The sequence below is a fragment of the Oryctolagus cuniculus genome, chromosome 1 (assembly GCF_964237555.1).
Source record: "Oryctolagus cuniculus chromosome 1, mOryCun1.1, whole genome shotgun sequence".
NCBI classification, from domain to species: Eukaryota; Metazoa; Chordata; class Mammalia; order Lagomorpha; family Leporidae; genus Oryctolagus; species Oryctolagus cuniculus.
This window is the reverse complement of record NC_091432.1, coordinates 208,650,802-208,663,145: the sequence shown is the minus strand read 5'-3', so window position 1 is coordinate 208,663,145 and position 12,344 is coordinate 208,650,802. Positions and strand designations below refer to the sequence as shown.

General features: G+C 44.2%; 1 protein-coding gene across 4 annotated transcripts in view; it reads left to right on the top strand.

The window, feature by feature from the left end:
* Nucleotides 1-12,344, top strand: part of ABCA1 (ATP binding cassette subfamily A member 1) — a 138,221-nt gene that overhangs the window by 102,951 nt on the left and 22,926 nt on the right. For 3 of the 4 annotated variants that reach the window (XM_051855993.2, XM_008257418.4, XM_070055065.1), the window contains 10 exons: nt 365-443; nt 1,280-1,482; nt 2,596-2,644; nt 2,822-2,935; nt 3,901-4,049; nt 6,430-6,554; nt 7,695-7,793; nt 9,356-9,545; nt 10,722-10,816; nt 11,762-11,794. In XM_051855993.2, coding sequence (XP_051711953.2) covers nt 365-443; nt 1,280-1,482; nt 2,596-2,644; nt 2,822-2,935; nt 3,901-4,049; nt 6,430-6,554; nt 7,695-7,793; nt 9,356-9,545; nt 10,722-10,816; nt 11,762-11,794 — 1,136 coding nt within the window. Of the gene's footprint in view, nt 1-264; nt 338-364; nt 444-1,279; nt 1,483-2,595; nt 2,645-2,821; nt 2,936-3,900; nt 4,050-6,429; nt 6,555-7,694; nt 7,794-9,355; nt 9,546-10,721; nt 10,817-11,761; nt 11,795-12,344 lie in introns of all 4 variants that reach the window. The other variant, XM_008257475.4, reaches the window with a different exon arrangement.

Here is a 12,344-nt window from a genome sequence, read left to right as displayed (position 1 = left end):
GGAGCATTTACTGACAGATAGCAGTTCTGTTGACAGCTCTGCTTCCAGAGCTCTCATCCCAAGGAGGCAAGGCTGTTCACACACACTCACACTCACACTCTGTGGCTGGTAAGCCAAGGCTGCAAGCTGCATGCATCCCAGGAAAAACCTTTTGCTCCAGTTCTTGGTGCAACAGAGCTTCTTGAAAGCCCTACCTGGCGAAGGTGGTGGTGGCTGAACCTTGCTCGGTCCCTGACCCATTCTCACCTCCTTCTTTGCCATCAGGAGGACAGTGTTTCTCAGAGCAGTTCTGATGCTGGCCTGGGCAGTGACCATGAAAGTGACACGCTGACCATCGGTAAGGACTCTGGGGTTTCTTATTCAGGTGGTGCCTGAGCTTCCGCCAGCTGGGCAGAGTGGAGGCAGAGGAGGAGAGGTGCAGAGGCTGGTGGCGCTGACTCAAGGTTTGCTGCTGGGCTGGGGCTGGGTGGCTGTGGGAGTGGGTGCAGCTTCGTGGTGGGTTGGCCTAATGCTTGCAGGGGAGCCTGGGGCTTGTTTGGGTTTCTGGTAAGGTTGTGTCCCAGTAAACTGAGATGAGTGGGGGTTGGAGAATCCCTTAGAGGAAGGGATATGGCTGGACACTTGGCGGTCAGGAGTAAGGAGCTGAGGGCCAAGCCAGTAGGGAGGAATTTGAGCTTATTACATAAGGCTGGTCAACAGTAGCAGCATTCCAGGACTTCCTCAGTAGCTGTACATAGGAGGCCAGTGTCACCAGTACCATATGCTTACAGAAGTCCTGACCCTGGCTACATCTGCCCAGTCCTAACAGCTGGCATTTCTCAGGAAGACTTCTGCTTCCATGAACTGATTGACCTTCTACTAGGATAAATAGAGGCAGCCTCATGTAGAAGTTTTGGAAAGGGTGAAGAATTCTGTTTAGGTTTGTTTGATCAAGTTTTCCACTGAAGAATCCTAGAGTATAGGCAATGGACACCAGGTTTTCAACTTCCAAAAGTTGTCATTCAATCAGTCCATCAGTCTGTCCATCCATCCATCAACACATCATGCATCGAGTACCTGTAGCATGTCTGGCTTTGGTGCTAAAAGAAGCTGAGGAAGGCTTTGCCCCCAGAACGCTCAGGCCAGTGATGAACAAGGCAATGACTGAAGCATTTGGGACAGGAGTGGTGTGTGAGCCGAGGGCTTCTGAGGAGTAGGAAAGGGAGCAGGTGAGGATGGCGGGACCCTCCCGTGGAGCCTTTGAGCTGACAGAGCCATCGCTGCACTCTGTTCGCTGCAGATGTCTCTGCTATCTCCAACCTCATCAGGAAGCATGTGTCTGAAGCCCGGCTGGTAGAAGACATTGGGCACGAGCTGACCTATGTGCTGCCGTATGAAGCTGCTAAGGAAGGGGCCTTTGTGGAACTCTTCCATGAGATTGATGACCGACTGTCAGACCTGGGGATCTCCAGTTATGGCATCTCAGAGACCACCCTGGAAGAAGTAAGTGAAGTGACTATTTAGAATATAGTCTGTCTTTCAGAATATTGCAAGGCTGACAATCCCGTTGCCAGACAGGTAGCTTAACTGGGTATGGGATTACCATGGAGTTGACCATTGAGCTTTCAGGTCATTGACATCTGAGTAATGTTGACCCCATTGAATCTATGAATATCATAGTGGGAAATAGTAGGAAGGAAGTGTTAGGATTATTCGCTGGTGTGGCTGTGCCATGGCCAAGTATGCATAGGTAAGGACCAACATTAATAGATAGTCTAATAGGGTCAGGTGCTGAGCTTGGTGTGAATTTTTCCTTTTTGTTTTTAATCATAACCTCATTTATTCCTTATAACAAGGTGAGAAAATTGACAGGGACGCTGAACTGTGATTTCACAATCAGGGATTTGGGGCTTCAAAGCCCATGTTCTCTTTAGTGTATAGCAGTGCCACTCTTTAGAGACTTAACATCACAGACTTAAGGGCTGGAGGCTATATGAAAGGTGTTTGACCCAGTGGTCCACAAGCTTGACTCTTCAGTGGAATCATCTGGAGATTACTGACAGTAAAAATTCTAAGGCTCAACTCCAGGGCCTTTGAATTGGGATTTGTAGAGGTAAGGCCTTGAAGTCTGTAGTTTTATTGCACGCTTCCTATGCAGTGCTCTATAGACTGAGCATGGAAAGCACTGATCTCATTCAGATTCTCCTCTGATGTTTAAATCTCAGCCGTAATATTTCTAGTAATGGAGAACTCATTTTTTTTTTTTTTGTCCTGATCATTCTGTTTTGGATAGCCTTTCACAGTGCTCATCTGCACAGGGTTAGGGCCACAGACTTGAAAGACGCCACTTGACTCGTTCCTTGTAGGTTGAGCACAGATTTCTGCTGCTGCAGTGTCTTAACATCATGGCTTTAACTTAACAATGATTGGATTGATAGCTCTCACCACTGAGGACATGTTTGCTGGGAGAAGTGGATTGTCTCAAGTGACTTGACAGAGTATTATTATACCTTCTACTTTCTTTAAGAGGCAACATACCATTTAATAATAATCCTAGCCATGATGACTGTTCTCATAATACTGGTACTTACAATGTCCTCCACTCTTGTTTTGCAGATATTCCTCAAAGTGGCTGAAGAGAGCGGGGTAGATGCTGAGACCTCAGGTGATCCTCGAGAGGGGCCTTCCCAGGCTTTGCGTGGTGCCTTCTCCCCTAACTCACCAGTGGCATACCTTCCCTTTGAGTTGTTTTATCTCATTCTCATTTTTAGTGTTACAGATGGGTAAGATTTGTTCTGTTGCAAATAAAAGGAAATGCGGTATTCCTTCCTTTTGCCTTCAGATGGCACCTTGCCAGCAAGGCGGAACAGACGGGCCTTTGGCGATAAACAGAGCTGTCTTCGCCCTTTCACTGAAGACGACGCCATTGACCCGAATGATTCGGACATAGACCCAGGTTCGTTTGGGCCAGATCTGTGTTCTATTGTTTGAACATGATTTTCTCTTTTATGGTCTCACCTGTTTTCCTTTCATGGCCTTTTAGCCAAGGTGATGGATCCCTGCAGGATCAAAAGAGAAATAAGAAAATAAAAAAAGCTACTTTTCCAGCATTGTACATGTGGCAAACCTGAAAGAGCCCGTTCTCATCATTTCTTTGAGATCTTTCAAGAGATCCATATAAAGATAGTGTCTCTGATTCCATTTATTTATTGTCTTTTCTGTAGGGTTGAAGTTTCTTGCAAACAGTAGATGTTTAATTGTTGAATAAATGTTCAGTGAATGAAAGGGGAGTTTACTTTGAGAATTAATTGTACCCTTAGATTTAGATATTTTGGATGAGATGTCCTTGTATCTTAGACTTAGATGGAGAGGATAAGGAAGAAACCAAACAAATGTTGTTAAGACATCAGAGCACCTGTTAGAAATCATTAGCTTAAGACAAGAGCAGAAAACCTTGTCTCCCAATAACTTTTCACCTGAGTGTGGGCTGTTATGTTCTCCCTGACTTGCTGTACTGTCAGTACTTAGATCATTTGAAGTGAGTCTACTTTACCAAAAATATGGTGAGACTAACTGCCATTGTATGTTCTTAAGTGTGTCAGCTTGAAGTTGACGATGGCTTGATTTACTTGGATGATTTGCTGTGGCATCCAGTTTTGTGTGAGCATACCTCCCCCGCTGTCCCAAGGCACCTGCATTGTCTGTGTTCAAAAACTTGTACATGGACACTGCTGCTGTTGACAGTTTGGGTTATAACTTTGCCTTGGATATAAGATTTGTCATGAAAAACCTTTAATTCTGAGATATTTTTAGCTTCAACACAAGCCTCCAAGAGGGCTGATAAAGATACCCTAGGAAGGAGCATGGCAGTGTCAGAAATGCCTGAGATGACAAGTGACCTTCTGTGTTGGCTTCTTGCAGAATCCAGAGAGACAGACTTGCTCAGCGGGATGGATGGCAAAGGCTCCTACCAGGTGAAGGGCTGGAAACTCACACAGCAGCAGTTTGTGGCCCTTTTGTGGAAGAGACTGCTGATTGCCAGACGGAGTCGAAAAGGATTCTTTGCTCAGGTAAGATACGCGGCTCCAGGCCAGGAACTCTGGCTTCATGGATGCGCTGCGGGCCCTCTGACCATGAAGGCAGGATAATTTTGTGGTCAAGAGATGGAAATCCGGCCAGCGCCGCGGTTCACTAGGCTAATCCTCCGCCTAGCGGCGCCGACATACCGGGTTCTAGTCCCGGTCAGGGCGCCAGATTCTGTCCTGGTTGCCCCTCTTCCAGGCCAGCTCTCTGCTGTGGCCAGGGAGTGCAGTGGAGGATGGCCCAAGTCCTTGGGCCCTGCACCCCATGGGAGACCAGGAGAAGCACCTGGCTCCTGCCATCGGATCAGCGCGGTGCGCTGGCCGTGGCGGCCATTGGAGGGTGAACCAACGGCAAAAGGAAGACCTTTTTCTGGGTCTCTCTCACTGTCCACTCTGCCTGTCAAAAAAAAAAAAAAAAAGAGAGAGAGATGGAAATCCTGGAGCCATATTATCTGGATTTCAATCCAAGTTCTGCTTCTTGCCACGCGTGTGTTTGCTGGCAAATTACTTCCCTGTGCCTCCATTTTCTCATCTATAAAATAAGGATGATAATAGTTCTTATGATGCAGAATTATTATGAGGATAAGAATGAATAGTGCCTGTGATGGGGCCTGACACTGGAAGTGGTGTGTGTGTGTGTGTGAGAGAGAGAAAGAGAGAGAGAGAGGTAGGGAGGGAGAGAGGGAGAGAGAGACTTTTTTATTTTAGAGGCGAGTATAAAAGGAATGAAGTTTAGAAAAACTGGTTGAGCAAATTCAGCTTTTACAACATGAGAGATGTTATGCCAGATGTACTTGACATACAAACTTATTAAAAGCGTGATTTCTAAGTGGATGTTGAACTCAAACTGATAGAGAAGAGAGCCAGAGGAATCAGAATATAACTGGCAAACTGAAAAGGCTCGTTACACTGTCGCCTGTGTGTCAGCATTTGCATGCTGGCGTCTTTGGTAGGAAAGTTAATATTATTTCACTACTCAAGAAGTTGGAGAAAGGGTCTGCAGAGTCTTCCTTGCAGACTGTGGGGGTAATGCCAAGAGCATGAGTTTGGAGCATACTGATCTGGATTTAAATTTTGGTTCTCTTACCTATTGACTCTGTGGCCAAGAGCAAGTTGCTTAGTCTGATCCATAGATACCTTGTTTGATAGTAATAATGATAATATTACCATAAATATTAAATAGGGTAGTGATGGTAGTTAAATAAGATAATTCTCATTAAAGTTTTTTCCAATAGAATTATTCATTCAATGGTAATTTTTAGCATTGAAACTGGAATACTAGCATCAGGGTCTCATTTGAAACTTGTAAGTTTAAAATTTTAAAAATCAGTTTACCAATTTGAAGGGCAGAGAGAGAAAGAATGAGCGAGAGAGCGCAGACAAGAATGAGGGTGAGATTGGTTCATTCCCCAAATGCCTGAAACAGTTAGGGCCAGATCAGGCCAAAACCCGGAGCTGGGACTTAATCCGAATCTCCCACAAGGATGGCAGGGACCCAAGGACTCGAGCTGTCATCACTTGCGGCATTCCAGGTTGTGCTGGGAACGCAAAGCCGATCTGGGACTCCAACCCTGGTGCTCCAGTATGGGATGCTGGTGCCCCAGGTGGCAGGTTAATTGCTGCCGCTAACACCCAACCTGAAGGATACATTTCTCAGGAAAAAGTGGAAGGGATTTCGGGTTTATTTATAATGAAAATACGAATCATTGTTTTCAGAGAAGGTATAGGTAGAAAATTTGAAGAAGTTCAAGAAGGATATAGTTTTTTTGAGGTGCTCACAGAAGGCAGTGGCTGCTCTTGCCCCTGAATGGAGCCCTTGTTGTAGAGCTGGTTTTGTCAGAGTGTGGGATCCTAATGGGTCGCCTCCTCTCTGTCTCCAGATTACAGAGGAGAAAACTGAGGCCAGAGGGAAAAGTGATGTTATGAATACACATGTAGTAGAACCAAGACTGGGGCCTTCTGGCCCCTTGTCCAGGACTTGTTCTCTTAGGCTTCCTCTGAGCTGAGCGAGGCTCCTGGCCCAGCGTGGTCTGGCTGAGTCTTCATGGGGAAGAAGGGCAGGACCCAGTGTTCTGTGTCACTCTGACATGTGATCGCTGTTTACTCTTGGAGTTCCCAGCTTGGTGCCACTGCCAGGTTCCACAGCCTCTGGCCTTGTGCTGCCAAGGTGGAGGTTTAGTTTTCAGGCTCCGTTTTTTCCTAGCCACTGAGAATGCTTTGGGAGAGTTCAGCTATGGGTCTTATCCCCCCCATTTCTGTACTGGCAGGTCTGGGAGGCTGGCTGGACTCCCAGTGGCTTGTCCCTTGGCCTTCCTAACACTTAACACTTTTCCTATCATCCCCTTTCCCCTCCACTTCCTGGTTATAGATTGTCCTGCCAGCTGTGTTTGTCTGCATCGCCTTGGTGTTCAGCCTGATCGTGCCACCCTTTGGCAAGTACCCGAGCCTGGAACTTCAGCCCTGGATGTACAATGAACAGTATACATTTGTCAGGTACATGCTCGCGTTCTGTGTCCCAGGAAAGAGGGGTGTTCAAGCAGGGAATGGATTCAGGAATGACACAGTGGAATGGATGTCATCAGCTTTGGCTAAGACCCCTGCCAAGCATGCATAGGACTGCAGTGAACTAACCTGGAAATAATGGGCGGCCCTCTTTGAGACTTTTCAGCCCTTCCCCTCTTGATACTGCTGGTTGTTAGGAATAGCCACATGGGTTTTAGCTAAAATAATCTACCTTGCTAAGATCTCTGATTAAGTTATAAAATGTCTGGACTGTTATGGCTGTTTTGATTGTGTAATTGAGTCACAGGGCTTCCATATGCCATCAAAATGTGGAACCTCCAGGTTCTTGTTTTTTGCACAGTACAATTCATGTAATTGTTATCTGTCCCTTTAAGTTGGGTACTAGCTAGTACCTGTCTTTAGACAATAATACCTCCTACTCTGTAGCAATCTTTTGCATTAAAGGAGTTTCTGGATCCTGTTTGGCAGAAGTTGTCTTTAGTCCTGTAGAATCTGTAGACCACTAGATGTGGGATATGCATCAGTGATGCATATATGTAATTGTCTCTTTTTCCCTAACCCCATGTTTTCTTCCTAGATAGTTCAGGTATCCCTTACTTTTTCTTTTCCTACCTGCTCACTCTATGTCGCTCATAGCTTTAGAACATGGCATATGTTTGTGACCTGTGCCCATTATTTTTTTGTACTTTTTAGGTGTCCATGTAAAGCACTCAGTAAATAAAATCTTCCCTGTTTTTCTTTTTTTCTTGAAAATTCTGGTTGTCTGTGCCAAATGGATAATTGTGAAGTACTTTTGAAATACAAATCTTAATCTTACAAATTAAAATACATGTTCAAATGTTTATATAGGTACATGTACACACACACACATATATATATATATATATATACACACCTTCATACATACAACCTAGTTATACAAGCTCCACTTTGGAGTGCTGTGTGTTACTCTCATGCCAAATATCTGGCCAGAAGCTGAGCTCTTTGTGGGAGGGGGATTTCTGTAGCTCATTCATTTCTGTTTTGAGAGCCTGCCACATAGCAGGTGCCGTTATCTTGATATCTGGTTTCAATGAATTACTGAGCTGGCTGTCTCTCATGTACCCATAGTAATGATGCTCCAGAGGACATGGGCACCCAGGAACTGCTGAACGCCCTCACCAAAGACCCTGGCTTTGGGACCCGGTGTATGGAAGGAAACCCAATCCCGTGAGTGACATTTCAGCCATGCTCTGACTTCTTGTTCTTGTCCCATGGCTTGATTTTTAATACATTACATTTATCAGTTGCATGTCAACATTGTGACTGCCAACATTTGTCCTTTGAATCATTATTTGTCTCTAAAAATCCACTGCACTAATCTAATCAAGCTATCTAGTTTAGGCATAAAAACTTGGAGAGTCTTCTAACATCCTGCAAAGCAAATCATTAGAGACATTAGTTTATTGCTTTAGGATATTAATATTTGATTTCAATAGCACTTTATGTTTATTGATCAAATGTTCTCTTCCTTTCTTCCCTCTGATTTCTTTATCTAAGTGCTTCAATAGGGTGCCATTATATATAATTTGCAGTTTGCTTGCTAGCTTCTTTGCTTTAACGACTTGAAAAGATGATATACTTTTAAAATGTGTACTTTGTTGTGCAGTTGCAGATTTTTAATCATATTTTCCTTAAAAGTCCTTTTTCAAAAAGTAGGCAGTAGGTAAACAAAGTCGGTGAATTTCCTTATGACTCTAAGTGTGTTTAGTAGAAGGAGGTCCTTGTGAGTAAAGGAAATGGACAGGTGAGGAGCTTACGAGACAGCCAAGGCTGGGAAGGGTGAGCTCAAGTTTCCAGGTAGGTTTCCCAGCAGAGTTGAGCAACCACAGTGATTTCTGAAGAACTTAAATTCCTAGTTTTATAGGGTCAGTCATCTTCTTTAAATGACAGCAGAGAGCATGGCACCTGATTATTCAAGAGTACATCAGAAAGCTCATGGAAAAATTGAGTTAAGAGACATTTATTTTGGTGCAAAAAATTTGAAATCTATGCATAATTTTTTCATATATATTTTCATGAACTGTATGAAGACCTTTTATATGCACACATTTTAAAACTTTTTGCACCAAAATTAACTTATCTTTTATTTCTAGTTTCTGTTAACTTTCTGAAGTAACCTTGTCCAAGGTCTGGGTCAGATTTCTAAATGGAAAGCCACTCTGTAATTGTTAGCTCTTAACTGATATTACCCAGATACTAAATATTTGTTAGTACTTAGTACTTATCAGGTGGTAAGTCCCAGCAGCCAATATTAGCCCACAAATAATAACATCATGAGGGTGGAAAAGGACATAGACATAACTTATTGGGATTTTCTAAGACCTTGGAGACTGCACATTGTTTTGTAGATGAGATAGAAAAGTGAGATAAAATGATGCAGTTATCTGGATTCCCTGCTGCCCAGCTGAACTGAGTGGGTTCATGGATTGATGCCAGTCTCAGAAGGGTCTAGAAGAGTCAGGACAGGGCTGAGAGTTAGCCCACAGGCCCAAGAACTGGCTCCTGACATCACAGGGCTCACAGTGTTGAGCATGGGCAGTGCCAGCTATCAGAGGCAGTCTGATGGAAGGGGCCCCTGTCGCAACTCTCACTGATATCAAACTAGGTCTTTCAACAAGTGTTAGAACTGAAGGAAATTTGACTGGGATCCTTCTTAGTGGTATTCACATTTGTCTCATCTCTTTTGAGGATTTTTTTGAAGGTCTCACCTTTATTTCCTCCCTTTGCAGAGATGTGCCCTGCTTGGCAGGGGAGGAGGAGTGGGCCACTGCCCCAGTTCCTCAGACCATTGTGGATCTCTTCCAAGATGGGAACTGGACCATGGAGAACCCCTCACCTGCCTGCCAGTGCAGCAGTGACAAAATCAAGAAGATGCTGCCTGTGTGTCCCCCTGGGGCAGGAGGGCTGCCTCCTCCACAGGTGAGTCACCCTCTGGGCTCTGTGACAGAGCAGATGCAGCAAAACCTGGGCTGTAGATTCTGCCTGAGAGACGGCAAGAATAAGATCCCGTGTCAGGCTGGCTACCTCAGTCTTGATCCACTCCTTGTCATAGGGAAAAGCATGTGAGCATTGAGGGAAGAGATCTGGACAACATTGTGCCTATGCCTGTCCCACAGTGGTGGTGCCATGGGCAGGCTGTGACAGGCCCCACTTCCATACCTGCTTCTGCCTTTGGCAGGCCATTTTAACTCCATGGATCTGTTTCCTCATATCTGACGTAAGAAGCTGAGTTTTGTCAATCCTGTCATTCTCTGAGACTGTTGAGTTTGGGGAGGACTCCTGAGCTGCTTTTTTTCTTCCCTGAGTATAACTTCTGGAAGAGGCTTATTGGTAATCCTGTGCTGCTTTATCAGTGTCTAGGTTGCAGGCTGAGGACAAGCAGGTTTAAGTGGATGTGTGGGGAGTGGGTGTTGTGGTATGGTGGATTAAGCTACTTCTTACAATGCCAATATCCTATCTTGGAATGCTGGTTTGAGTCCCAGCGACTCCTGATCCAGCTTCCTAATGTGCCTAGAAAGGCAGAAGAAGGTGGCCCAAGTGCTTGAATCCCTGGGACTCATTGTGGGAGACCCACATTGAGTTCCTGGCTTTTGGTTTTGGCCTAGTCCAGACCTTGCTCTGTGGCCATTTAGAGAGTGAACCAGAGGATGGAAGATCTCTCTGTCTCTCCTCTCTCTGCCTTTCAAACAAACAAAACAACAGCAGAGATAGTAAGGTATGAGGATTTAATAATGTCTGGATTACTTGTATTTAAAATAATAGCTAATCTAGTTATTAATATAATTCCTTGAACAAAAGAATTCATTAGATGTAATTAATGATGCTGCTCCTTAGAAAAGAAGAATATGTCAGTATTTATTGTTCAGATATTCAAAATAATATCTTGGGGATGACTTTGGCTTTGGTGTAAATACCTGACCAGTGCTGAAGTAGAGTGGATAATGTCTTAGGAGTTGACTGAGGTCAGTGCCTGAGCCCTGTAGTCAAGGTTCCAGTCACACAGTAGGTGACATGTGCCATTATTGTCCTTGATTTGATTTCTGTTCCAATTCTTGTCTGTGAAGACCCATGCTCTTGGCTCTTATATGGTTACAGAGAAAACAGAATACTGCGGACATCCTTCAGAACCTTACGGGAAGAAACATCTCAGATTACCTGGTGAAGACATACGTGCAGATCATAGCCAAAAGGTGACGATGTACTGAAGGTGGCCCTGTTTTTTTAAAGGCCTAAAGCAGTAGACCAGAGTAGTGGGGGAAATACCAGCCGATGGCCTAATGGGGTCTACTGGACGTTTAGGATATTTTCCCACTCTAGAAAAGATGCTGAAATATTGTAAACATTCAGTTGGTAGATTAAATGTTGAAGCAGCTTGGTTTTAGAATGAAAATAAACCTGGATTAAAATTTGAATTCTACCACTTGCTAGCTGCTTGGCCAGGGGCAACCAGTTATTCCTTTAAAGGCGTAGTTTGTGTAAAATATGATATGAATTATGCTCTTATAAGTTTATTGTTAGGATTAAAGGATATGGTACAAGTAACATGCCTCGAGTACTCTCTTGTGGATAATGTGTGGTGTCATGAAGAGAGCCCTGGGAAGACTCAGTAGCCTGTATTGGCTGTAGAGCCTTGAAAAAGCATTGTAGCTTCCTGAGGGCATGGCTGCATAGTGTCAGGTTCTTAACTGATGCTCGGGAAATGTTTGTTCTGGTGCCTTACCATCAGTCTGATTGGTTGGGGTCTCTGTTCACGTTCTCGGTGAATTTAAATGACAACGATATGCTGGAAGGATAATGACCACAAATTTCCAGGAGTGAAACATAACCTCTCCATATGTCATTTACAATTGGACTGTTCTTTTGAATTGGAAAAGCTTCTAGTTCAATCATATCTTTGTCTGTAAGGTATGATTCTCATATAAATAATAATTATAAGATGGAGAGAAGAAAAGCCATGCTTGGAATGAGCTGTTTCCCATTGGCACAATGCCACAGTGTCAGTCCAGTCATAGGACTACTTCTGTCCTTTTCTTGTATGTGCCCTCAGGTAGTTATTTACCCCTTTGCATGATCAGAAATGGGATCAGCATTTTCTTAGAACTGATTTTTTGTTTCTTTGTCTTTATTTTGTGCAGTTTAAAGAACAAGATCTGGGTGAATGAGTTTAGGTAAGTTGATCTTTCTGTACTTACAGTTTTCCCTGGGACCTCAAGCTCAGGAGGATGACTGATGTGGGCATTTGAATTAAGAGAAGGTGTCAGTTTGGGGATCGTTTGGCCCTTGCTCTTGGGTGCTCTTGGTTGGGTGCCACCTCAGTGAGAAGGAGGACATATGCCCTGCAGAATTTATGAAGCACACAGAAACATAGACAGATGTAGGTTAGCTTGCCTTGGAGATTTTGCCTCGGGCATCTCCGGTCGGTGCTCTGCTGCCACCTCAGAGGTCTCTGAAATACTTGGCACACTGATTTCCTTGAGAAGATTCAGAAATTTCCCGTGGATCTTCACGGGAATTTAAAATAAGTGCAGTGTTGTGAGGGAATACCCATCCTAGTTACACTTCTCAGAGTCCTTTGGGTTTCTGGGGACTCAAGAACCAGTTCTTCAGGCCTTAGACAGGGGATCAAGAAAGCCTTGGAGGAAATAAGAGGCATCAACATCAACTTATTTTCAGTGTCTATTTCAACCCATTTGTTCTTCTGGGTTTTGAAGGAACAAG